Source organism: Capricornis sumatraensis, chromosome 12 (assembly GCF_032405125.1).
Source record: "Capricornis sumatraensis isolate serow.1 chromosome 12, serow.2, whole genome shotgun sequence".
Lineage (NCBI taxonomy): Eukaryota > Metazoa > Chordata > Mammalia > Artiodactyla > Bovidae > Capricornis > Capricornis sumatraensis.
This window is the reverse complement of record NC_091080.1, coordinates 45,141,523-45,169,023: the sequence shown is the minus strand read 5'-3', so window position 1 is coordinate 45,169,023 and position 27,501 is coordinate 45,141,523. Positions and strand designations below refer to the sequence as shown.

At 42.7% G+C, this 27,501-nt stretch overlaps 1 protein-coding gene across 1 annotated transcript in view; it reads right to left on the bottom strand.

Moving 5' to 3' along the window:
* The window catches only part of MICU2 (mitochondrial calcium uptake 2), a 51,966-nt gene extending 25,246 nt beyond the window's left edge, over nucleotides 1-26,720 (bottom strand). The window contains exons 1-2 of the mRNA XM_068984454.1: nucleotides 26,517-26,720; nucleotides 4,185-4,329 (exon numbers count right to left, since the gene is read on the bottom strand). Of these exons, the coding sequence (XP_068840555.1) occupies nucleotides 4,185-4,329; nucleotides 26,517-26,720 (349 nt within the window). The remainder of the gene's footprint in view (nucleotides 1-4,184; nucleotides 4,330-26,516) is intronic.
* Between the last annotated feature and the right edge of the window lie 781 nt (nucleotides 26,721-27,501).

Sequence of the window (27,501 nt, the reverse complement as noted above, 5' to 3'; positions counted from 1 at the left end):
AGAGCCCTTTTCAGAGTAAACTGTTAATGCCAATGGGTTAATCTTAATTTGGATTATTTATACCCTTACGTATTTATGTGCAACAAAATCTATGTTGAAGTATAAGTGAAGGCACAAAGTGTACAGAGTCCAGAAAGATAAACACCAGGTAAAAATAAGTTTAGGGGCTAATAAATTTCAGATTGGTGTATTTCTTTCTGTTTATACATGAGGATCATGGGTCACTGGGTTGGCTCTGTGTTTCCTTGTTTTTCTGTTCACCATGATCCACAGGAATGCAATAGAGATTATTCTCCTTCTTATCCACGATGAAAAATGAAGATGAAGTACATCATATGCTTAAAGGATGTTTTATTCAGCCTTCAAAATTACTCAATTCTTGATCTAGTTAAATGCTTTCTGATAGAGCTTAATTGCATTCCAATGAAAAATAAAGTGGAAACATTATAAAAACCTAAGTTGGTTGAATCAAAGGCTGCATAAAAACAAGAAAGAAAAAAAAACATGTAAACTTTTTAAACTTCATTAAAACAACCTGGACTATGACTAAAACCAGGTAAAGTAAAACTTGGGAAAATTCTTTTGTTTTTAAACTTTTTATTTTATACTGGGGTATAGCTGATTAAGTGGATTAAGGCTTCCCAGGTGGCTCAGTGGTTAATAATCTGCTTGCTAATGCAAGACATATAGGAGATATGGGTTCGGTCCCTGGGTTGGGAAGATCCTCTGGAGTAGGAAATGGCAACCCACTCCAGTATTATTGCCTGGAAAATCCCATGGACAAAGGAGTCTGGTAGGCTACAGTCCACAGGGTGGCAAAGAGTCGGACATGACTGAGTATGCATGCACTCAGAGCTGATTAACAATGTTGTGATAGTTTCAGGTGAACAGTGAAGGGACTCAGCCACACATACACATGTATCCATTCTCCTCCAAACTCCCCTCCCGTGCAGACTGCCACATAGCGTTGAGCAGAGTTCTGCATGCTATACAGTACGTCCTTACTGGTTACCCATTTTAAATATAGCAGTGTGTACATGTCCATCCCAAACTCCCTAACTTATCCCTCCCCCACAACCATAAGTTCATTCTCTGTGAGTCTCTTTCTGTTTTGTAAGTTCTTTGTATCATTTCTTTTTAGAGTTCATATATAAGGGATGTCATATGATATTCCTGTCTGACTACTGCACTCAGTATGACAGTCTCTAGGTCCATCCATGTTGCTGCAGATGGCATGACTTCATTCTTTTTATGGCTGTGTAACAGTCCACCGTCTATATGTACCACATCTTCTTTATGCACCACATCTTCTTTATGCGTTCCTCTGTTGATGGGCATTCAGGTTGCTTCCATGTCCGGGCTATAGTAAGCAGTGCTGCAATGAATACTAGGGTGCATGTATCCTTTCGGCTCATGTTTTTCTCTGGATATACGCTCAGGAGTGGGATTGCAGCGTCACATGGTGGCTCTAGTTTTAGTTTTTAAAGGTGCCCCCATACTGTTGTCCATAGCGGCTGTACCAATTTACATTCCTACCAATAGTGCAGGGTATTCCCTTCTCTCCACACCCTCTCCAGCATTTATTGTTTGTGGATTTTTTGATGATGGCCTTTCTGGCTGGTGTGAGGTGACACCTTATTGTAGTTTTTATTTGCATTTTTCTAATAATTAGTGATATTGGGCATCTTTTTATGTGCCTTTTGGCCATCTGTATGTCTTCTTTAGAGAAATGTCTATTTAGATCTGCCCATTTTTTGATTGGGTTGTTTTTTTGATATTGAGCTGTTTATGTATTTTGGAGATTAATCCCTTGTTGGTTGCATTGTTTGCAAATATTTTCTCTCATTCTGTATGTTGCCTTTTTGTTCTGTTCATGGTTCATGGTGTGTTTGCACATACAACACAGATTCAAAAAGCTCACAGAATACCAAGCCGGATGAATACAAAAATAAACTTAAAATAGATTAAAGACCTCAATGTAAAACTGACACTATGAAACTCCTAGAGGAAAATACAGGTGACAGAGCACTTTCTGACATAAATCACAGCAGTATCTTTTTGGATTTGAATCCTAGAGTAATGAAAATAAAAATGGGACCTAATCAAACTTAATAGCTTTTGCACAAAAAAGGAAATCATGAAAAATCCAGGAGAGGATTTTTTTTAGATCTTCACTGTAAGGATTGCTGGGGCCCCTCATGGCTGGATTTTCACAAATTTCTGTCTTTCATGGTAGCCCATGCTCAGATTCTAGCAACTCTTTAAACATTCCTGTCAGATGCTGTCTCTGGCAATGGCTTCCAGGCAGCATCCACCCTGGGTGGGCTCTGCATCTCTGCATCTGTCTTCTTTAGTGTTCAGGTGTGTGTGCCCTGTGGTCTCAGTTCTCTTGTGGACTTAGGAACAGCTGTTGATTTTCTATCTTTCAGCTTCTTTTTTTGCTGTGAGAACAGGAAATGATGACATCCACGGTCTTTACATGTTGAAGAGGCTAAACTACTTTTTAAAAGAAAATTTCGTTATCTCTCCAATTACTTACTTACACTAATTTTCTAGGAGTGAACCTATCACATCCATGTAAGTATTAATAAATGTTGCAAAGGTTTCTGATACATACTGTCAAGTTTTCTCCAAAGAAGTTTGAGTCGGGAGTCCGGGGTGGGGTGCTCACACACACACAACACACCCACGTCCACGCAGATCCCAGCAGGAAGAAGAAACACTTTCTCCTGGCCAGGCAATGAAAAGCCATGGCACTTCAAACCCCCACTTTCCTCCAGCGGACTGTTTACTTATATTTTGGGCTGTGCTGCATCTTCGTTGAGACAGGCGGGCTTAGTTGGCCCAACACATATGGAGTCCTAGTTCCTGGACCAGAGACTGAATCTGTGTCCCGTGTGCTGGAAGGCGCATTCTTAACCACTGGACCACCAGGGAGTTCCCTGGACTCTTTACTGATAACAGGCCCCCAGAGCTGTCCTTTCTCTTCTCTAAGACAGTTTCCCCAGAGCTGTCCTCTCTTCTGTGAGACAGTTTCTCTCCTTCATTTTAGGTTGCTTGTGATTTATCACTGATGCATGTCCCAAACTACAATTCTCTGCTCCTCCCAAATAAACTGTTCTGCAGGTAACATAACTGGCTGTTTACTTTTTTTAAATTAATTTAGATGAATAGAAGCTTACCAAAATAATTTAAATACACTGTTACCACACTATTTTCCTTCTGGTACGCCTTCACTTCACTCTCCCTCACAGGTTCAAGATGAACCCCCATCCCCACCAGAAACACATGTCTGTGGCTGGTGAAAGGGTCACCAGAATCTCTACATCTGGCCCTGTTTCTCATTTGACCTCTCACTTTTCCCCAGCACCATGCTCTGGTCTAGCTATAGGTGAACTCACTGTCCCAAGAACAGGCCGTGACCACGCACTTGTTCAGGTCATCCGTCAATACCAACAATGCCTTCCCAGATCCTCTCAGTCTCCCAATTCGACCTACATGTCTCGCAGCTCACCCGGCCCTGGCCCACTCCGCTTGTTCCATGTGCAGCTACCCACAGGGCAACACTGTGGATGGTGTCCATTCTGCAAGGTGTCAGGAAGCCAAGAACTTTTGACAGAACACTTTGGCAATACGGGGGACAGAAGGGGTGTCATGTCTACTCTCTGCAATGTTTAGATAAATGAAAATAAGGATTTCTGACAATTTGGGATAGCTGAGAGTTGACTTTATTAAATAAAATTATTTAATTATAGCTTTTGGACTTTTGCTTCTTAATTCTATTTTTTCAGGATTTTTTTGCATCATGACTCCATTATATGACCCTCCTAATTGCTTTAGCCTAGTTTTTTTTTTTTTTTTCTGCCCCCAAAAGAAAATGTTTTATTGATTTAAAACCTAACATCCTGGAAGAATTAGTTATCCTATTAATAATTTATTTAGTGACATTTAAAATCTTATTTTTTCTCTCTTTAGAAAAATCCATGAACAAGCAACTATTTCTTAGATAAATAAATAAATAAGTTTAGTACTACAAGGGAGGAAAAGTCTAAATAATTAAGCACACACATGGTACAAAAAATGATGACAATTAAAATGAAGAAAAAGTTGTTACCAATTCTGAAAACCAGAGGTTTCTCAGCCCTAATATTTGATTCCTTAACTTCAAAAACCAAACCACTTACGCTGGATGTGGTCGAACATGACAGAGAAGAGGAAGTCCCGGGGTGTCATGTAGTACTCCCCACCATACTCCAAGGACGAGAACTGCATGAAGCGCTGTTTACGAGGAGACGGCTTCCCTGTAATCTCTCCGGGGTTCACACTTCTCTAAAAGAAAAAGAAATCACAATCTTAGGTTTTTTTCCCCAGCATTATTCCCCAGCTTAGCTACTTCTGGAATAAATGACCTGGGTTCGATTCCTGGGTTGGGAAGATCCCCTGGAGAAGGGAACAGTTACCCACTCCAGTAATCTCGCCTGGAGAATCCCATGGAAAGAGAAGCCTGGCAGGCTACAGTCTAGGAAGTTGCAAAGAGTTGGGCACGAACAATCTTTAAAGAGCTGGAATAATCTTTAAAGAGTAATTTTAGTGTTTAGGTCTCACAACCTTCAAACTTTGAAGTCATTTACTGAAGAGAGATTTACTGGAGCACTGGAGACAAAGCAGAGATGCAGTGAACCCGAGGGAACCCATAGCCCCAAACAGGACAGCAACAAAGGACAAATACAAGAAATTCTGTGAGGCAGTAAGATGCACCATGAAGAGACAGAGCCGGATAAGGAAGTGGTAAAGAGAATACGTCACACAGGATGGACAGGGAAAGGTGACATTCAGGAGGTGAAGTGAGGCAGCTTGGGAGTCAGGCTCTCTGTGGAGGGAGCACTCTGCAGGCAGGAGGTGAAAAAGGAACAAAGACCCGAGGTGGGAGCAGGAGTGGTGTGCTCCAGGACCGCATGGTGGAGGAGGCTCAGAGACAGAAAGGCAGCAGATCAGGCGAAGACAAAGCACAGCCTGTCTGATAAGGGGCCCTGCTTCAGGAGTGTATTCACACAATGCGTGGAAAGTGCTGCAAGAACAGAAACGAGTAAAATACTGTCACCGGAAGAGTCAGTATCTTAGGCCACAGAGACAATATGGACACAGCTACTGCCAACCTGCCACTGAGCACTTGCTGTGTGCTTCACGCTGAACTGTTAAATATTCTCCATGAATTACAGTCAAATATAATTTGACCCTCACAGTTACTGAACAGTAGACACAGTAGACATGAAAATTGTGGACAAAATGGTAGAGGTAAGTAAAACCAGGTGTCCAGCTCAACAGTGTTTCCATCTCTTCAGCACCACACTACCCTCCTACCCACACGGGGCCCCCCAGGCAGACTGGAAGAGGATGACAACCAGCGAGCACAGTGCAGATGCCAAGGTCAAAACAGTAACCCTGTCTCAGATGCGTTGTCTGTGAACTGAGATAGCACACGGCCATATGGATGCTTCCAAAAGGCAGTGCGCTAACCTGGACCCCAGTGTCTTCCCAGACATATCACTTCCTCTTCATGCTCACACACAAGTCATGCTCACTGAGTGCTGACTGCAACTGGAACAGAAAAAACAGCGATTCGTTTAAACCTCCCCAGATTCAAAGCCATCAACAGCTCCTTGTGGCTGAGCTCAGTCCTCTGACCAGTATTAATTCTCTCCCTACAACGTGACAACTGGTTTCCTTGAGCAGCTAGTTTTATGCTTCTTTAGGGCTTCTCTGGTAGCTCAGCTGGTAAAGAATCCGCCTGCAATGCAGGAGACCCTGGTTCGATTCCTGGTCAGGAAGTTCCCCTGGAGAAGGACAGCCTACCTATTCCAGCACTCCTGGGCTTCCCTGGTGGCTCAGATGGTAAAGAATTTGCCTGCAATGTGGGAGACCTGGGTTCGATTCCTGGGTTGGGAAGATCCCCTGGAGGAGGGCATAGCAACCCACTCCAATATTCTTGCCTAGAGAATCTCCATGGATAGAGAAGTCCTGTGGGCTAAGGTCTATGGAGTTGCAGAGTTGGACACAACTGAGCAACTAACCATAGCATGGCGGCGCCTGCCAGAAGACAGGACACTCAGTAACAGTGCATGACAGCGCCCTGGCTCCGTGCGAACTTGCCTGTTCATCTTTCCTTTCCTTCCCCCTGAAATTACTACTATCAAAATACCTCAAGAGGCATGTCTTAATCACACAAGTCCATACTCTTATTCTAGTCATCAGAAAACTGGATTTCATTCATACTTTCTGAACACTTTATATGTGAGGCAGACACGTTATCATTTGATATATTATCAAGTGGATAGTGAGTATTTGTAGGAGACTGGTAGGAAACAAGAGAAACACTAATTCCTACTAGAGTGATTCACAGAGTGTCTACAGATGGGACACAGAAGGGAGGGTGGGCAAGAGTCTTGTCAGTAGACACCACAGCACTGGTGAAGTCTGAGACGTGAGACACAACACGGCATACTGAAGAGCTGAAGTTACATGTGGACACACACATTATTAGCTAAAAGAATATTTACCTTTATTATATTAATGTTAATACACAGTCACTAAGAGAATTTTTAAAAATAATGTGTCAGAAATATATATATGTATTTCCAAATCTTTAAATAAACGCCAGCTCTTTTATACTAACACCGAAGTTGTTTATAATGAGTTAAAAAAAACACCTTTTACCAACAACTTAGTCCTTTTTCTTGCTGTTGTTCAGTTGCCAAGTCGTGTCTGACTCTTTATGACCCCATGGACTGCAGAATGCCAGGCCTCCCTGTCCCTCACCATCTCCTGCAGTTTGCTCAAGTTGATGTCCATTGAATTGGTGATGCCATCCAACCATCTCATCCTCTCATCCCCTTCTCCTCATGCCTTCAATCTTTCCCAGCATCAGGGTCTTTTCATGAGTTGGCTCTTTGCATCAGCTAGCCAGAGTATTGGAGCTTTGGCTTTAGCATCAGTCCTTCCAGTGAATATGCAGGATTGATTTCCTTTAGGACTGACTGGTAATCCTTTTTACATAAACAAATCCTTCTTTCCAAACGCCAGCCAACTGAAGGGGCTAATTACTCGTTTATCCTCCTCCTCTAGCGGTCTCATTAACAGGATGGATGGTTATGTTTCTGCTGGCTTTCATGCCATCCTGTATCCTGTAGCAAACTTAACCATGAAACCCCGTCACTTGCTGCAGTCACTACAGGCCTGTCACTGGACTTCCTCCCATCCTGTGGCAGCAGAGGCGGGCATGGTTGGGAAAGGAAAACACTGTGTCCGCAACCACACTGACCAAAATGCCAGCAACCCTGTCTGAGGGTATTTCTCTAAAGGGCAGGTACCCCAATGGGGGACAGAGGGAAATCCAACGGCCACCCCAGGGGGTGGGTTAAGCCCCAGCAGGACAGGAAGGCAGGGTGCCCAGAGGAGAGCTGGACACGGCCCTGCTTCTCCTCCAATCCCTCGGGCTGCTAACTGACCCACAGTAGGAAACTACAATAAAAATCAAATTCGGAAAGAAAGCAGGGGAAAATCAGAGAAAACAAAAAATGATGGATTTTAAAATACTGGAGAGTGAAGATGAAGATGACAGACACCTGAAAGGAGCCGCCCAGCTCTTAACAAAGAAAAGCAGCACAGGAGAAAAATGGTGGAATGAAACTAAAAATTTTAAAAAGCAGTAAAGACTAGAATCAACACTGCAGAAAATATACAAACTAACGATGGGGGGATAATCACACAGAAGGGAGGACAAAAGCAGAGGAAAGGAATTAGGGAAAAGAACATCCACACATGTGACAGACACCCAAGGCTCAACATGAAAACGCTGTGCTTCAAGGAGAAAACGAACAAATCGGGCGCCTACTTCAAAACCAGAGTGGAAACCTCACGCAAACCCACGGATTTAGAATTTAGGATGCTATCTGTCACGGCCTGCATGAGGACCACACGGGAGACTGGTCACTTCTGGATCTTTCAGGAAACCTAAATAAGGCTAGAACCAGGATGCCCTTATTGCTGGGATGAACCTCTTAAAAGCTGTTCTCAGAGAAGGTCACACACAAAGTGACACTGTGAAGGATTAGGCAAGACGCATTCCTGCAGTAATTCTTGAAGACACACATCAAGCTTGTGGATGTACTCTGCGAGGAAAAGAAAGGAAGAAACATGGTCAAGCTACTCAACCCAAGAGGCTGAAGAGAATTTTTCTGCCCATCTTCACCCTCAACTAATTTACTGCAGTTTCAGACAGCTACCCCAGTAGGTCGGACTAAATGGTACCAACCCTGACATTTATCTGAATGAAATTTCCTAAACACCAGGAGTCAACCCTGTTGGCCAATGCAGACTGTTGACGCATAAATAACAGAGAGCCTGGCAGGCGGCGGTCTCTTGGGAAGACAAGAGTGAGTGGAATGTGCTGCTGGAGATCAAAGAGCAGCCCTCCAGGTCCACTGGGCCAGGCTGGAGAGTGACAGAGCTGGGATGCGCTTCTCCAGCCTGCATCAGAAGCCAAGTGTGTGGGAAGAGAGGGGTGGAGAAGCAGGGGTGGGGCCAGCCTCAGCCCGAGAGTGCCGTCCACATGGTTCTGGTTAAATGTAAAACGCTCCATGGCTTTCAAGGATTACTTGTAATGCAGTAAAAAATGTGACAAAGGAATTAAGAGCAATGAGTGATGTGGACTGGATAAAAGAGATCTTTGAAAGCTGATGACTTCTGTTAAAACATTTCACGAGTTTATTGCCTTTAAAGCAACAGGTGCTTCAGCATTCTGTCTCTACTTTTTATCCATGAAGTGACAAATTGGAAAAAGTGCTCTGTTCTTTGTTGAACATTCTTTGGTTTCAGCATTTCTCAGGAAGAAGGTGGGAAAAGAACAGGCCTTCTTTACAATGCTTTCAATATGTCCAATATATACACACTGCATCAGACCCAAAACCCATTCATTTGGGGGTCTTTATTTTGGAATTTGCAATAATCTGGATAAAATGTAACTGTTTTGCTGTCTTTGAACTTTCTGCGGTACAATTAAAGAATATCTTTTCTTCTTAGAGAAAACTTTACAACTGGAAACTTTCAGTCATTAGACAGAACTTTTCCATTTCGTTCTGAATCAGGGAGATTTTATTGTACATGAAACAAAATACTACTGGACTAAATTAAAAATACTCACTATGTAAGCTATGCTTCACGATAAATTCCACAAAATAACAGAGTATTAGTGGGGGAGATGACGGTCATTCCTGGCAAACCTGCAAGTTCTGGCAACTATTCTCTGTGGGCTCTGGATATTGTTTTCTCTGTGTGTTTAGTTGTGTCTGACCATTTGAGACCTCAGGGACTGTAGCCCACCAGGCTCCTCTGTCCATGGGATTTCCCAGTCAAGAATACTGGAGTGGGTTGCCATTTCCTACTCCAGGGGACCTTCCCGATTCAGGGATCGAATCTGTGTCTCCTGCATTGGGATTCAGAATCTTTACTGCTGAGTCATCTGGGAAGCCCACTGTTTCCTATAGTGATGGCCTAGTCTAGACTTTTTTCCGGAGATGAGAAGAAAGGTAGTGTGGCTTTTCCTAGATGAGCACGGTGAAATGAAACAACATATGCCTAAATAAATGAGTTAAAGAAGTATCTCCTAGGATCGCAATCTGTCTGAAGAGGAGGGCCCACTGTCAGGATGCTGAGGAGCAAAGAAGGAAGCGCCGGGACTTCCCGCCTGGTCCAGTGGCTAAGACTAGCACTCCAAATCCAAGGGACACGGGTTCCATCATCCCGGTCAGGGAACTAGATGCCACAGCCACAACTAAGCGTTCACAGACTGCAACTAAGACCTGACTCAGCCAAATAAACAAACAGTAATAATAAAAATCCCAGCACCTTCTCTCTCCTGATGAGATCACCGAGCAGAAAAGCACGTTCTCTTCCTTCATAACTGCTTTTCAGGAGGCACATCATTTTTGTCTATATTCTAAACAAAACGTGTGAAGTAGGTTTCAAGGGATTCATATACAGCTTCCTCAGTGTCACTCAGTACAGCCACGACGTGACACTTCCTGAGAAATGACAGCACTGCTTCAGCTCACTGCCCCACTCATGAGGGAAACACTCTTCCTACAAACCTCCAACACCAACTTAGTAAGTATCACGCATCTCCTATGATCAAGCAATGTATAAAGTGACACATGAACAATCAGCCCCTTAGAGCAAGAGAGTTCCAGAAAAACATCTATTTCTGCTTTACTGACTATGCCAAAGCCTTTGACTGTGTGGATCACAAGAAACTGTGGAAAATTCTGAAAGAGATGGGAATACCAGACCACCTGACCTGCCTCTTGAGAAATCTGTATGCAGGTCAGGAAGCAACAGTTCGAACTGGACATGGAACAAAAGACTGGTTCCAAATAGGAAAAGGAGTACGTCAAGGCTTTATATTGTCACCCTGCTTATTTAACTTCTATGCAGAGTACATCATGAGGAATGCTGGAAGAAGCACAAGCTGGAATCAAGACTGCCAGGAGAAATCTCAATAACCTCAGATATGCAGATGACACCACCCTTATGGCAGAAAATGAAGAGGAATTAAAACGCCTCTTGATGAAAGTGAAAGAGGAGAGTGAAAAAGTTGGCTTAAAGCTCAACATTCAGAAAACGAAGATCATGGCATCTGGTCCCATCACTTCATGGGAAATAGATGGGGAAACAGTGGAAACAGTGTCAGACTTTATTTTTTTGGGCTCCAAAATCACTGCAGATAGTGACTGCAGCCATGAAATTAAAAGACGCTTACTCCTTGGAAGAAAAGTTATGACCAACCTAGATAGCATATTCAAAAGCAGAGACATTACTTTGCCGACTAAGGTCTGTCTAGTCAAGGCTATGGTTTTTCCTGTGGTCATGTATGGATGTGAGAGTTGGACCGTGAAGAAGGCTGGGCACTGAAGAATTGGTGCTTTTGAACTGTGGTGTTGGAGCTCGAGAGTTCCTTGGACTGCAAGGAGATCCAACCAGTCCATTCTGAAGGAGATCAGCCCTGGGATGTCTTTGGAAGGAATGATGCTAAAGCTGAAACTCCAGTACTTTGGCCACCTCATGCGAAGATTTGACTCATTGGAAAAGACTCTGATGCTGGGAGGGATTGAGGGCAGGCGGAGAAGGGGACGACTGAGGATGAGATGGCTGGATGGCATCATTGACTCGATGGACGTGAGTCTGGGTGAACTCCGGGAGTTGGTGATGGACAGGGAGGCCTGGCGTGCTGCGATTCATGGGGTCCCAAAGAGTTGGACACGACTGAACGACTAAACTGAACTGAACTGAAGAGCTGGACTGAAGTATGAAGGGAGCATTTAGCAAACGTGAAAGCCCCACAATGACAAACCCCAATCTCCGATAGTTACTTTCCCAGTGTTACTTATCAGCCATGACTTTACGACTTCTTTTCAAATGAGAGAGATGTGCATGTACCTCAATGATCACAGCAGCAGTATTCAGAACAGTCAAGAAATGGAAGCAACCCAGAGTCCACTAACAGAGGAATGGATAAAGATGTGGTATGTACACATAATGGAATATTACTCAGACATGAAAATAAAAAATGCTATTCGCAGCAACATGGATGGACCTGGAGACTGTCATACTGAGTGAAGTGAGTCAGACAGAGAAAGACAAATACCATATGCTATCCTTTATAGGTGGAATCTAAAAAGTGACACGAAGGAACTTATTTATAAAACAGACTCACAAACATAGAAAACAAACTTATAGTTACCAAAGGGGAAAGAGGGTAGGGATAACTTAGGAGTACAGGATTAACAGATACACACACTGCTATGTATAAAACAGATAACCCACAAGGGTTTACAGCATAGCACAGGGAACCAAAAAAAAAAAAAAGGAGAGAGACAGAGATGCACCAGAGTAATATTTTTCATTATTATTTAATTAAATTTAAATAGAAGACTACTATATTGGTGTGGTATCAGTAAATTTATCTGGGCTGTGACCTCTCTTTGGGCAACCGAGGAGTAGAGTAGCATGTAACAAGGAATCTTTTGTGATATGAGCTATGATCTAATTGCAGGAACCTTGCACACTCATGCAAAAAGGTCTCCTCAAAACTGAGAACTCTCAGTAAGTCTGGACAGGGTGTTATCAGAGGGCTGAGTCAGAAAGAGAGGTGACCACGAGGGTGACAACACTGAGGAGACTGCATCCTACAGCACACAGTGTGGCGCAGAGAGGATGGATTAAAGGACTCTCTCCCGTCCCTTCACGAGAATAGCTGTGGTCTGTAGCTCTAAGTATTTTATAGTTTGGGATTTCAGGAGGAAAATGAGTCATTCGTAGTCTCCTCCACCATGCCCCCACTTTCTCCCTGACCCACTCAGAGTCCCACACCCCTAATCCCCAGCAAGACTGTCTTGCTCCACACTTCCTCAGCTCACAGTAGCACAGTGAGGGTGGGTTTCTACAGCTTGTGGGTCAACACGATGGCAGTGTGCTTTTCTACCACCAAGTCCCTCAAGCCCATACCCTGACCCTACACAAAATTTGATATTAAAAAAATGGATTAAAAAACACCCACCACTACCCCTCAAACAGCAATATGTTGCTTGCATACAAACTTATCTCAAACAAAAAGAACAGAGTTTTTTGAAAACCTTCAAGATAAAAGGAAAAATAATGAAAGCTTTAACAAAGGGGCAGATTTGCAACTTATTAAAATCAAAAATTACACTTCTATCTTAAAATTCCATTGACATTACTTTTATGAATTGGTCTTGAACAAAACAAATACCACACTAATTTAAAGCATCAACCCTAGTTTTGCTCATTGCCAACATCACTTTCCTGAAACTGACTGGGTCTGCTGGTACGTCCTGAGTTTCAGCTGTTACCCGGGTCCCTCTGATGAGCTTCAAAAACCTTTAAACTGCAGCTCTTTTCAGGAGACAGATGAAGTAACCACTTGGCTTCTGATTGTGATTAAGAAACTTCACAAAGGTAAGCATGTGAGTTGCTTCTTGTCCCTCTCTCATTTGTTAAGCGTTCAGGTTGTCTCCTCTGACTCCTTCCCTGAGCACCTGTGTGGGTTAGGTGTTTTTCAGAGTGCACGTGCAGAACTCAGCTAGCGTTCACTGAAGCCTGGTAACTCTGTGGACAGAGAGTGTCTGCCCCCTGAGTGCCTGCCTCAAGGACAGGCTCTCTCTCTTCTGTGTTTCCAGTGCCTACTATGTGGTTAATACTGTTAAATGGTTCAAAAAAGTGTGCCAGAAATGAATGAGCTTTTATGAACGGGAATCAATTCCACACTCCAAGGGTGATGTTCAACAAGTAATTAAAAAATAGATTTCAGACCTTGAACCAACAGGCAAAAGGGTTTTGTGCTGATATAGTTTAAATCCTGTTGTTATTGTTATTCAGTTGCTGTTCTGTCTGACTCTTTGCAACCCCATGGACTGCAGCAGGCCAGGCTTTCCCATCCTTCACTGTCTCCTGGAGTTTGCTCAAATTCATGTCCACTGAATCAGTGATGCTAACTATCTCATCCTCTGTCACCCCCTTCTCCTTTTGCCTTCAATCTTTCCCAGCATCATGGTATTAACAATTTATTAAGCTATCCTTGGGTAACTAGGTATGTGCTCTATCATGTACAACTGCACCTAAGTGTGCACACAACAGAAATAAAGACCCTTTGTCTCCTTTTATTACAACCACAAATTATCGCATACTGCTAGTGACTATAGATTTTAAAGATGCCTTCATCAGAGGAGCACAGAGGCAGAGCTGTGGACAGCTGGTGGCAGTGGCAACTGGATTCAAAGTGTGTCTTCTTCTGTGCTGCTCTAGAAGTCACAGAATCTCGGAAACGGAGGCTCTGAAACCGGGCTGCACCAGCTGCCGAACACTTTCTGTCCATAAATCTGAATGATCCAGTGGACTTTAGGCTTTATGTTGTGTTTGGTTTAGACTGCAATGGATTTTTTTTCAACTTCCACTTGGAGTTAGTGGACATAATACAATGTGTCTAAGATAAAGTTTTGATTAAAATGTATTTGTAACAAATGAGCAGGGGATGAGGTGAACATTTTACCAAGCACTGGCAAAACAGGTAAAAGTTACTGCTTTAACAATAAAAGTACTAAGACACATGCCACTTATTTCTGTTGATATTTATAAGTTAAATCAGCAAATGAAGCAATACATAGATTACATGACATGAAAAGTAATGCACAGATGTGATTACATAGTTTTGCAAATTAATTTAATGTTCATTAAAACTTTGTGAAGTATAAACATAGAACACATCATTTATTTTTGAAAAAACATTTATCTATTTATTTGGCTGCGCCATGCAAACTCTTAGCGGCGGCATGTGGGATTTAGTGCCCTGACCAGGGATGGGATCCAGGCCCCCTGAATTGGGAGTATGGAATCTTAGGCACTGGAACACCAGGGAAGTTCCTCTTTGGGTGCATGTTAAAGAATAATCTTTATCTTGACCCTTGAGACTTTGAGACTCTTACATGAGAAACAAAACTAATGAAAACCTACCGTTTATTGTAAATTGTCACATACATATTTTAAGGGTAGGCAAGGAAAGAACTAGCACCTGGGTAGTTAAAAAGGTTATCATGCCCTTTTAACATTTATTTGCAGGTCAACTTACTCCTGTACTCTTCATAATCAGGAGAATAATTCTAGTTAAATGTGGGAACAGAGTAGAGAAAAGGAAGGAACATATACATATAGGCTAAAATATGGCCTGAAGTTCTGAAGACTCAGGAAATCCTAAGAGCCAAACCTAAATTGCTAGTGAAATTCCAAAGAGTTGCTCTGAATATCCGAAGATTTGGATAACTTTGCCACTTAGTTTAGTGGCAAAAATCAGTTTCTAAATATTTATGGCTGCTATTTAGTTACTCCTTTATTAATGACTTTATATAGTTATATTATTACCAGTATTAAACATGTTACTATGAAACCAAAAGTAGACTTTTTAGGCTTTGAGTTCCTGAATGACCCACCTCACCTGCTTGCTGAAGGGTAAAGAGAATTAACGTGAAGATACTCTCTTGGGTGACGGGTCTTTATCGTTCAAAGGAGAGGGATGTGGAAATAGAGGCATCTGTGTGTTTACAGAGATGTCAACAGATGAGCCAGCATAACAGGGCCAACGGACAGTACGCTGGGCTAGAGAATATACAGTCGGCACGCTTTGAAGGACTGTTCAAAGAGGAGAGCAAACATGCAAATTATCTGATCTGAGCAGAGAATCATCCAAAACCAAAGAGGAATGCAGGGACAGGATCAAACAGTTCACTTGAAAGTAATTTTAAATGTAACACTCGAAGCATTCTGTGATGTAAAGAAGGACAAATACTAACAACCTAGAAGGAACAAACAGGTAACCTAAACATTTAGAGAAGAGGTGCATACCCTACACTGCAACCATGCTTCCTGCTGCACAAGGCCCCTGGAAATTATATGTGAAAACAGTGTCCGTGCTTGGGAGAGGGTAGGTAACTCCTATATCCTCCTCCCTGGTTACAGCACAGTGTTCCCTTAGAACCATTCTGCCTGGGTCCACATTCTAGCACCTCACTTGGTAAGTGTGAAGCAGGCACTACAAGGAGCTAAGCTTTTCACTTCAGCACAGGCAGGACTGTCAACTGGGTGAGCCACTGGGAAGTGTCAGCTCTTCATGCTTCTTCCTCAGCAGCCACAGCTCAGGGGCGCCCATCCCAGCCCGGCACCCAGAGCAGGTGCAGCCAGAGAGAGGCTCCAGACCTGATTTTGGCCCCAGAACTCCCCAGGACCGTGGGTCTGAACAGAGGCAGAAACCCTATCAGGGACCTGCTTCTGATCTGAACTGGCCCTAATTCGGTCAGTTAGCAACAAATGTAAACTGGAAGAGATTCCATCTTTAAAACACTAATAGTGTGATTTAATCTCTTGATATTTATACATTGCACACACTCAGAAACATAGAAACCAACTCATTTGTAATTTCTTATTATGCATAGTCTTCTAATTGTGTACACCAACAAAAGAGAAACATGACTGATCTTCCCAAACAGTGGAGAAGTTAAGCCCATCATACTTTGCTTGGGAATATCTACAACAGTTTGTGGAAAGAACATTGTGCTTTCCTACTTAAGGTTCATTCTGTCTAACTTTAAAAATGGTCTGCATTTCGGGCACAGAGCAGCCCCCTGATGAAGACCTAGGAGGAAGACACCTGGAACTATGTTGTGTTAAAACTTAACTATGTTGTGTTAAAGTTTAATGTGACAGGAAACACTGAAGGTACACAACTGCTAGTATAGGACACACCAACCATACAGTATCAGTTCAGTTCAGTTCAGTCACTCAGTCGTGTCTGACTCTTTGTGACCCCATGAATCACAGCACACCAGGCCTCCCTGTCCATGACCAACTTCCGGAGTCCACCCAAACTCATGTCCATCGAGTCGGTGATGCCATCCAGCCCTCTGTCGTCCCCTTCTCCTACTGCCCCCAATCCCTCCCAGCATCAGGGTCTTTTCCAATGAGTCAGCTCTTCCCATGAGGTGGCCAAAGTATTGGAATTTCAGCTTTAGTATCAGTCCTTCTAACATCCAGAACTGATCCCCTTTAGGATGGACTGGTTGGACCATACAGTATACATACAGACAAGCTAAAGATCTTGTAAGACCGTATTTCTTAATGCACAGAAATCACAAATTTTATTCTGCAATACCCCATGTTCATGAAACTTCTACAGATGTCAATGAAAAATGTCTATATACACCAGGCTATGCTTAAACATAGGATCTGCTGCTGTTGTTCAGTTGCCAAGTTGTGTCTGGCTCTTTGTGACCCCACAGACTGTAGCCCCCTGTCTACAGGATTTCCCAGGCAAGAATACTGGAGCGGGTTGCCACTTTTCCTCCAGGGGTTCCATTAAGTATTATTTCTATATTGAAATTATTTATAATCTGAAACATTTAACAGTTTTTTTAATGGAAAGCAGATTATTAAGAGAATATATTTGCTATTGTTTATGTTACCAAATATTTATTACTTTTTAAACTGTAACTTTTAAGTTCATATACTGCTACAATTGATGGCTTTGGATATGTTTGTGCACTGGTATAATTAATAAAGCTCCAAAACTTACAGTAGCAAAAGCATTAATTTGAACGCATTATCTACCAGAACACATGCTTCATAGAATGAGAGTAAATAGTAATTTTTTACTTCCAGGTTCAGCTAAATAAACATAACTGTAAAATGACAGATTAAAAATGCTTCTGCTTTTATAATTTGTTTTCCTTCCTTTCTTGCCCCTCTGTCCCCACCTCCCCAAAAAGCACCTCCAAAGAGTTACAGTAGGATATAGAGATAGTGTCCACGAGGAAGGAAGGAAAGACAGCTTCTCATTCATGCAGGACAAATAGCTTTGCCCAAAGCACAAACTACATCTAATCACAGGGTATAACTCTTGTCATCTCTTTCCATAATCTGGCCACTTACACACTTTGATTTCTGACTTCCATTTGGGTTTATTAACATCAAAGCTTTGTCATCACTTATCTGTTTCCAGACACATTTTTACCTGAGGCAATAAAGTATAAAAACTTTGCATTCTTGCTTTACTGTTGCAAGAAAGCTTTTGTATTCATTAGGCTTACAGTGTTTCACGGTTATTAAACCTCTGTATGCTGCTATCACTTCACTGCCCTTGGCATAACCAGTTTTAAATGCACTATCATTAAATCCAAGGGACTGTGCACAAATACACCCCAATCCCAGCAGACGCCAATATATTCTTGTTCTACCTTGCTAAGATCTTACTAATGTCCTTTTCTTCCCTTCACAAAAACAATGACCACAAATATAGTCAGACAACTTGAAGTAAAATAAAGCAATGCCAATTTAATTTTTCTAACTTTTTATTTTTGGAGTACAGCCAATTAATAATGCTGTGATGCAATGCCAATTTAATTTTAAAAATTGTTTAGAGCTCTTATAGCAAATTAAAATATTAATAGTTCCATCTCATAATTACATTATTTGAGTTTTAAAATATTCATTAATATGCAACAGAAAAGGAGTCCTGCATCTAGTAACACCTGCAAAACGGCTTTCCAAGTTAACATATTTCTGACTATTAGAACATGAAGATCCACACTCCTTCTTTTATTTAAAATGTGTGACCATTTGTTTCAGTCAGGCTGTACTCACAAAATGAGTTCAAAATGTGAATTTAAATAGTATCAAAGAAAAACCACCTTTGATGTTCTATTACTATTTTAGAATTTAATTTTAAAATTTAAATGCCATAATGCAATATATTATCCACATTAAACTCATAATACCAACCCTTCTTAAAAATAATGTTAGGTAATATTTTTTAGCTACAAGGGAAAATCCACCAAAAGCAAGCCATCAGAAGTCCGTGGCCCCTGGGCCAAGCTCTCTTCTTCATGAGTGCGTGAACCCGTCTCCCCCGCCCTCCACAGCCTTCCTCTCCAGCAGTAGTCATTACGAGCCCTCTGACCCACCACCCAGTGTCCCTGATTTTACCTCCTGATTTTCCAGAGCAGTTCATCAGGTCTATAGCCAGCTGCTAGGTTGCCACACCCTCTGCTTCCCCTCCCTGTTAGGATGAAGGAGGAAAACTTATTCGTCTCATAGCCTGACCTTTCTTCCTGGGCTTGGGCTTGGGCTCCAGGGGCTTTTTTCCTTCCTTAAAGGAAGGATTGTGATTCCCCCACAATCAGAGCTGGACCAGGTTTTGCCTCCTAATTACATCACTCTCCCAGCAAGTGTTTCTTTTCATATCCTTTCAGCAACACTTCTAGAAAGAAGCATCTCTATCACCTGCCACAAAGAACTGACTCCTTGGAAAAGACCCTGATGCTGGGAAAGATTGAAGGCAGGAGAAGAAGGGGACGACAGAGGATGAGATGGTTGGATGGCATCACCGACTCGATGGACAAGAGCTGAGTAAACTCCAGGAGTTGGTGATGGACAGGGAGGCCTGGAGCGCTGCAGTCCATGGGGTCGTAAAAGAGTCAGACACGACTGAGCGACTGAACTGAACTGATTTGCTCTCTTTGCTTCCTTACTTCAGTCTCTCCTCAACACACTCCAATTAAACTGCCTCCAGTATTTCACTGAAATGACTTTTTTCAAGGTCAGCAACAACTCCCCTATATCAGCATGCCCAAAGCTCAACAGTCTGTCTTCACTCTCTCAGTTGCAACAGACCTAGGGGATTTATAGATTCAAAGAGCTCTCTAGCAAAATTCCAATGACATTCTTTATGGAAATAGGAAAAGAAAAAAAATCCTAAAATTGCTATGGAACCACAGAAGACCCTGAAAAAGTCAAAGCAATCTTGAGTGAGATAAACACACCTGGAGGCATTACACTTCCTGATTTCAAAATCTATTACAACACTACAGTAATAAAACCAGAAGTGGCAGGTGCTGAAAAGTATGGTACTGGCATAAAAACAGGCATATAAACCACTGGAACAGAAAGAGATGTAAATTCACACATTTACAGTCAACTCATCTTCAATAAGAAAGCCAAGAACATGAAACGGGGAAAGGACAGTCTCTTCAATAAACAGTGTTGGGAAAACTGGATGGCCACATGCAGAAGAGTAAATTGGGCCCTCATCCTGCACCTTATCCAAAAATTAACTCAAAATGGGTTGCAGACTTAAGTGTAAGAATCGAAAACTATGAGATGAAAACAGAGGGAAAGCTTCTTGACTTTGGTCCGGGCAATGATTTTTTTGTTATGACACCAAAAGCAGAGAATAAAAGCAAAAACTGTCAATACTATATCAAAGTAAAAAGCTTCTGCACAGCAAAGGAAGCAATCAACCCATGGGAGGGGAAGAAATTATTTACCAACCACACAACTGATGAGTTAGTATTCAACATACACAGGCAACTCAGGTCGATGGCAAAAACCACAACACCAAAGTCCTGATTAATCAAGCAAAGAACCTGATCAACATTTTTGAAAAGACGACCTACCTACAAAAGACCAACAGATATAAAAAGCAGTGCTCAAAATCACTAATTATCAGGGAAATGCAAATCAAAACCACAATGAGGTACTATCTCCCATCTGTCAGAATGGCTATTATCAAAATGACGGGAGATAAGCACTGGTGAGACTGTGGAGAAACGGGAACCCTCCTATACCATTACTGTAAACTGTGAGGCCACTGTGGAGAAAGTAAGGCGGTTCCTCAAAAAATGAACAATTTCACTTCTAAAGTCAGTATCTCTAATAGAAATCCGAGCTTCCAAGGTCACTGCTCGTTGTTCACAAGAGCCAAGGTATGAAAAGAACCCAAGTTTCCATCAACAGATAATGGATAAAGAAGATACTGATACACACCCATACCACAAGTTGACAAACACCCTTCAGCCTTTGGATAAGGAACCCTGCCAAGGATTACAGTATGGACGAACCTGGAGGGCATTAAGCTCAGTGAAATAAGCCAGATACAGACAGACAGATACTACACAGCTCACTTATCAGTGAAACTGAAATAGTGAAACTCATAGAACAAAGCGAATGGTGGTTGCCAGAGGCTGGGGGGATGGGGAGATGCTGGTCAAAGGGTATGAAGTGTCAGTTATGCAGGCTAAGTCCTGGATGTCTAATGGACAGCATGACAATACACATACTGTACATAAATACTGTATCATGTGCTTGAGGTTTATTAGGAGGGTAGATCTAAGTGTTCTCACTACACACCCACACACAACAATGGTAACTTCATGAGGTGATGGATGTTAATCAGCTTGACAGTGCTGACCATCTCACAGTGTATACAAATAAGACATCAAGTGACACACCTTAAATTTATACAATTTTTATGTCAACTACACCTCAATTAAAACCGAAGGATAATGCAAAAAGCCCCTTCCTGGAGTGCTGCTAATACCTTGGGAATGGGAGGAACTGCAATCTCACTGCCTCCTCTCTGGGTGTCACTTCCACTGACCCCTGCCTAAGCCACAGGAACCGTGTGTGACTCTGCTTGAGCCTGTAACAATCTACCAGACTCCAGACGGGTGGGAGGCAGGGAGATCAAAGGTTGTAAGGGAATTTACCCTTCCAGTCCAGCTCCCATCTCCCTTTCTGTTTCTGTGCCCAGACTTATGTGCCTCTTATGCCAGCCACTGGCCCTCACCTGTGGAGCCCAAGCCAAATCCAGGTCCTTGGGATGCTGACTCTTCCAGAAACACTGACCATGTAAACCAAACCATTCTCTCCCTAAGAGGAAATGAGTCAGTCGTTAAGATACAGATCTTGTTGTATGTGAATCTTTAGTGTAATCAATAGTATACAAAAATGTGTGCCACACATTTAACATCAAAATAGTTTATTGATACAGTTGGTTTTAGTCTAGGTCAGGGTTATTTTCCAAATTTAAAAATAATTTAGGACTTCCCTGGTGGTCCAGTAGTTAAGAAGCCACCTGTCAATGCAGGGAACATGGGTTCTATCCCTAGTCTGGGAAGATTCTAGAAGCCTTGGAACAGCTCAGCCCGTGCACCACAACCACTGAGCCTGTGCCCTAGAGCCAGGGACCCGCAACTACTGAAGCCCTCCTGTCCTAGAGCCAGGGCTCCTCAACAAGAAAAGTCACTGCAATGAGAAGCCCCCGCTCACCACAACTAGAGAAAGCCTGTGAGGAGCAACAAAGACCTAACACAGTCAAAACAAATTAATTTAAAAAATTTATTTGGCTTGAGGTTTACAAGTTGAAGGATCTCAATAATTGGAATGAAAATGCATTTTATTTTACTCTAAAATTAATTTGATATTTTAATGTGATGGCTCCAGACAAAAGCTTGCTGTATAAAGACAGGTTTAAGTATTAACAACATGAATTAAAAATTAAATCTCATACACAGTAACAGGTGGAATATTCTGAGACAAAGGAATAGCTATTACTGTCTCACAGATTTCATCAGCTCATTTATCCATTCAATAAATAATTAGCACACCTACTATACACAAGACTCTTTTCCAGGCCCTTGGGATTTGGCAGAATAGAGCAAAGTTTCCTATGTACTTAGGTTTCCTACTGGGAACATGGCATATGTCTCTATAACCCTAAGCGTGTAACTGAATATATTTAGTAACTCAGCTGAATATGAACATATTCTGGATACTGCTTGTCTATTATTTCTACAAAGGCTAATCAAACCAAAGTTAGACAAGGTCACTTTGTTACAAAGTGCAGTTCATTTATTCACTCTTTGGACAAACATTATGTAATGGTGAATGTTTTATGCACCAAGAATACAGAGATGAAAAAGATAAGAGGCTACCTTTCTAAGACAGACAAAAGAAACAATAAAACAATTTCAGGAAGCGATAAGTTCTATAAAAGAATAACAGATTAAATGTTAAGGAAAGCTTCCAAGAATTTATAAATGCAAATAAACAATATCAAATGGAATCTGACGTGTATGAAGCTATAGAATAAGGAATTTGGATTTACATAGAATAGAAAACATTTATACAGTATTACGGACTAGGTAGGGCTTCCCTGTTGGCTCAGACGGTAGAGAATCCGCCTGCAATGGGGGAAACCTGTGTTTGATCCCTGGGTTGGGAAGATCCCCTGGAGGAGGGCACAGCAACCCACTCCAGTATTCTTGCTTGGAGAATTCCATGGACAGAGGAGCCTGGCAGGCTACTACAGTCCATAGCATTGCAAAAAGTCGGATAGGACTGAGAGCTAAGCACAACAATGGACTCAATACACAATAATTTTACTTTAAGCATAGTGAACAAATTTTTCATTAAAAAGCAAACCCCAAAATCCTACTATGAAGTCAGGGAAACATATTCAGTATCACATATAACTTGAAAATTATAAGGCCACAAAGTGTAAAAATTTAGAGGATAAATGAAATATTCAATCAACAAATCAGTTAGAACAAATAAAAACATAATTGTTGTCAACTTCGAACTGTAATGAATTTTTTTCTCCTCCCCCTTCCAGTTTTAGGCCTTATTATAAGCATATATAATATCAAAATGATTCAGACAAGTTCTACCCTAAGTCTGATCTTACATGTCACTAGAGATTTACTTACTGATATGGAGATTTGTTTTCATCAGTTTTGGTTTATCAATATATTGTTTCTAGTTTGCAAAAACAAAATACAATAAAAACTAAAAACTTTTATGTATTATTGAAATTCCTGCAGGAAGAAAATAATTTTGCCATTGCAACTCAAAAACTCTAGAGTTCCTAACTGTTTTTCCCATGAGGTAACTATATATATATATATGGGCTGTGTATTTTTTTTAACATATCAAGGCTTACTAAGGACTTCTATCCTTTTATAGCAGAATGGCTTGGAATAATAAAATAATTTTGTCTTCTCCCTTCTATCATGTCTTATCTCATTTTACTATGCCAGAATCAAATACAACAATACTTAAAGAGAGTATTTCTAGAAACCTAGAACAGTTTTCAAATATACTAAAGTGTTTTGGAGGAAGCAGCTTACATAAATGTGACTGGTAGGATGACATGCTCTGGAGGATCTCTGAAAGAGGCAATAATATGTTGTTGCCCAGATGTCATCACTGGTACAGGATTCCTGTAGGAGTCCTCTGCTTCAGGCCACTTCACTTTCACCAAAGACCTACACTGGTACTTGTATCTGCTAACCAAAAAAATTCTGAAGAGGAGTTTTGCTTTTACAAAAAAAAGGCAAAAATCGAAAGTAGTGCTCAGCCTTTTTTGGTGAACCGTCATAGGGGCAGTGTACATCCCAGGCAGCAAGAGTGGTCCTGCCAAGCTTCCTCCCTGGAACTGAACTCAGCATCTCAGCATCAGATGCCAGAGCTCAAACTGCGTCTGTGAACATCTGTGACTCAGCTCCATTTATTTCATGTATCCGTGAGCAAGATGTGTCTAAGGTAACTGCTCTTTGATTTTACACCATTCCAGCTTACAAAAGGTTTCAAAGGAATGCTCTACTTTTGGATAGTGGTGGGGAGTGAACCTGTATTATTTGCTGAAACAATTACATTTTACACAAGATTCCAGCAACTCAGACTCTGCAAATTTATCTTTAAACTTCTTTCCAAGTCATCCACTAATTGAGCCATCACCAACTCTCTCCTGAATTACTGCAAGTTTCTGAACTCGCTTTCAATCCACTCCCTTCAAAAAAGTCTCCATACTCTTTTTCCAAAGGTGAAAGCCAAATCTGCAATAAGCATAATTCTTGATTTATGCATTAAATAACATGAGACAGTGGCAGGCTGAATAAGCACTCTAATTTCAAAGTGTTATGTTGAGATATCTGTAACAATGGTATCAGAATAGGAAAATATCTGAGATTGCTACTGATGACAGTCAGCTATTGTTAATACTTCTTCAGCTAGTTGCCTCCACTCACAATTTAAGAAAATGTTAAGTTTCTAGGTCATTGAAAACAAAAATGTCATCTTTAGTATTTAAGTTCATGTGCTTTAGTTGTGTCCGACTCTTTGTGACCCCAAGGACTGCAGCACTCCAGGCTTCTCTGTCCATGGGATTTTCCAAGTAAGAATACTGGAGGGGTTGTCATTTCCTACTCTAGAAGATTTTCTGACCCTCGGATCAAACCCGTGTCTCCCGCATTGCGGGCAGATTCTTTAATGTCTGAGCCACCAGGGAAGCCCCAGACTCCCTGAATTCTAGGCCTTTATTCTCAGGGGAACATTCCTAACCATGAAGGTTAGGAATCTTCAGGATGGCTGCCTGCTGTCCTCTAGATAAAAACTTTTTTCTGACCTGATACCCCGCCACTGGTTCTGAACCTCATCTTCTACAGCCCAGATCTTACCAGTTCAATCCTTCTCTCCAGACTGCTGCAATGCTCACCCCCTTCTCCCTGCCCTGCGAACACTGTTCATCCCACAGGCCACCACTTCAGGACAGTAGGCTTGTGTGCCGGGCTCTTCCAGATGCCCCCAGAGCATCAGCATTTATCACCCCCTCACCCTAGATTAAAGTCCCCTCCTGCATTAAACTGTGAGCACTTGAAATGTGTCTTGAATTTCCAGTTCCTTGCATTCTGCCTGGCACAGAGGCAGCACTTGAAGAACTGTGAAAAGAAGGGAAATTCCGTATCTGCTATTTCATGACCTAGAATTCAAGCCTGAATTCCTAACCCTCACAATTGCAAGCACGGGTCACAATGGAAACCGGAAAAGTGCATAAGCAAATGGATATAAATTCACTATTTTTATTGGAGAAATCACTTAGTGTGATGACTAGAAATGAAGGACATCATGACTATTATTTTAAAACCATGTTAAGATTTACCACCTTGCCATACTAAGTAAAATAATTATATAATACATACTTCTGTGTCAAAAGCACATATAGCTCAGTAGTTCTAGACTGTGCACAAGTGACTCCAAAGTGGTGGTGGTGGTGCTGCAGCTGGCAGAGCAGCAGCAGGGGCAGCAGAGAGATGGACAGGCCCCTTGTTCCAAGGACGGAGGAAACAGGCAGGTGAAGCTCGATGTCAGACTGTGACTATAGACGGCTCTGAATAACAAAACTTAAAAATGTGGGTTTTATCCTAGGAGCTTGAGGCACTAATGGTTTCTGAAGAAGGATACAAGATATGGTTAAAGTGACACTCGGGAAGATTAACTAAACAGGATGAACCAAAGGGATGAAACAGAAGCAGAGAAACCAAAGATGAACAGTAAACGGAACTGCTTGACACAGGACGAACAAAAATGCTATAAAACGCTGTTAGATTCTTCCTCCTGGGATCAGAAATGGTATGAGGATGGGGGAAGAGTTATTGCACTTATTCACTTTGTGGCACTTTAATTTAATACAAGTAAAAATGCTGTCAATATTTAGTTTTAAGTCACAAGGCCAGCTTTCTTTCCTCTCTTGTTGAATCTTGACTGCTGAGTCTGTCAGAACTCAAGGCCATTAGAAAGAAAAAATGTTAAGTCTAACCACAGAAAAAGATTACTGCTTTTAATTTTCAAAAGTATTCATACACAAACTTTACTCTCAAAGCTTCAAATGTTTTACGTGGAAAATTAATGCGGAACCAGGGAATATGAACTTTACTTTCAAATACCGCAGTTTTAGAAGAAACGTCTTTAGCTTGGTACTTCGAGCGCATGGAAGCACACAATTTATGACATGCAGCAATGTTCCTGACAGTTAACCACGAAACCAGGAATCATGAACTGACCGACTTTTAGGGCGCATGCTTTCATTATTAAAGAGTTCCTGCTGGCACAGCTCGACCACCTGGCGGTCCTGCGGGACAGGGAGGCCTGCACCGGACACGCCCCCACGTCCCCGCGGGTAGACGGCTGCCCCAGGGCCGCCCCAGACGCCCACTGCTCATCCCCACCCTCCGGCCGCCCGAGGGCTGAGGGGCGCGGCGGGGCTCCGGACTGGGCCCGTCCCGTACCTGAGCTAGGACGGTGAGGCTGCCCTGGGGCGCCGCCACGTTCACGCGGCCGTGATACCACGCCGCTCCTGCTCCTGCCACGGCCACGCCGGCCACTGCCGCCGCCACGGGCCCGGGGCCCGGCCAGGCCCGCCGGCCGGCAGCGAAACCCCGCCGCAGCCTTTCGCCCCAGGCCGCCAGTCGCGCACCGCCCGCCGCCGCCATCTTTGCGGAAGCGCTCTGAGACGGCGCTCGCGCCGCTTCTCACGGCGTCCCGAAAACTCGCGCCTGGCCGCGGTGTCGCGAGACCAACGAGGTCTCCGCCCCGCCCCCGAGCCTGCGCACCTTGTTGTGGGCGGGGACGGGGGCGTGTCCGAGGTAGATTGGGCACGCCTCCGAGGCAAGGACAGGGCACGGCGGGACGCGTGTGAGGGTCGTACGCGTCCGGGCAGACCCAGCCGGGCCTGGGGTCGCGAGTCGGGGATGGGAGGCTGTGGTCCGGCGCGGTGGTCGCAGTGAGACGGAGCCTCTTCCCGGTGGGCGTGATCAAGGCGGTGCTGTGAGCGGAGGGGCGTGCCCTGCGGGTCGTGGGGACTGGGTAGGCTCTACCTCCTGCCTGCCGCTAATCTGAGTCGGGAAGCCGCCCAAACTCTGCAGGCATCCGCACAGGCCTCCGGGCCTCAGAAACATTGTTTCTTGTAAGAAACACTGTGTTCTGTTGTCTGTCTGTGACAGTCAAGCACGCTTTTTAAAAGGTGTATTTTTCAGTTGTGGTGGAATATGCATGCCACTACCATCTGAGCTATTTTTTTAGCGCACAGTTCGGTGGCATTAAGCAATTCATGTTGTGCAACTGACCACCATCATCTCCAGAACGTTTTTTATCTTGCAAAACTGACAAACCAAAAAGTGTCTTCACATCTTGTTTTCATCCTTCTTGTCCTTCATTCTTGTCTGCTCTTCAGGTTTTGCTAAATTATGTCCCATCCCAGCAGTGTAACTTTGA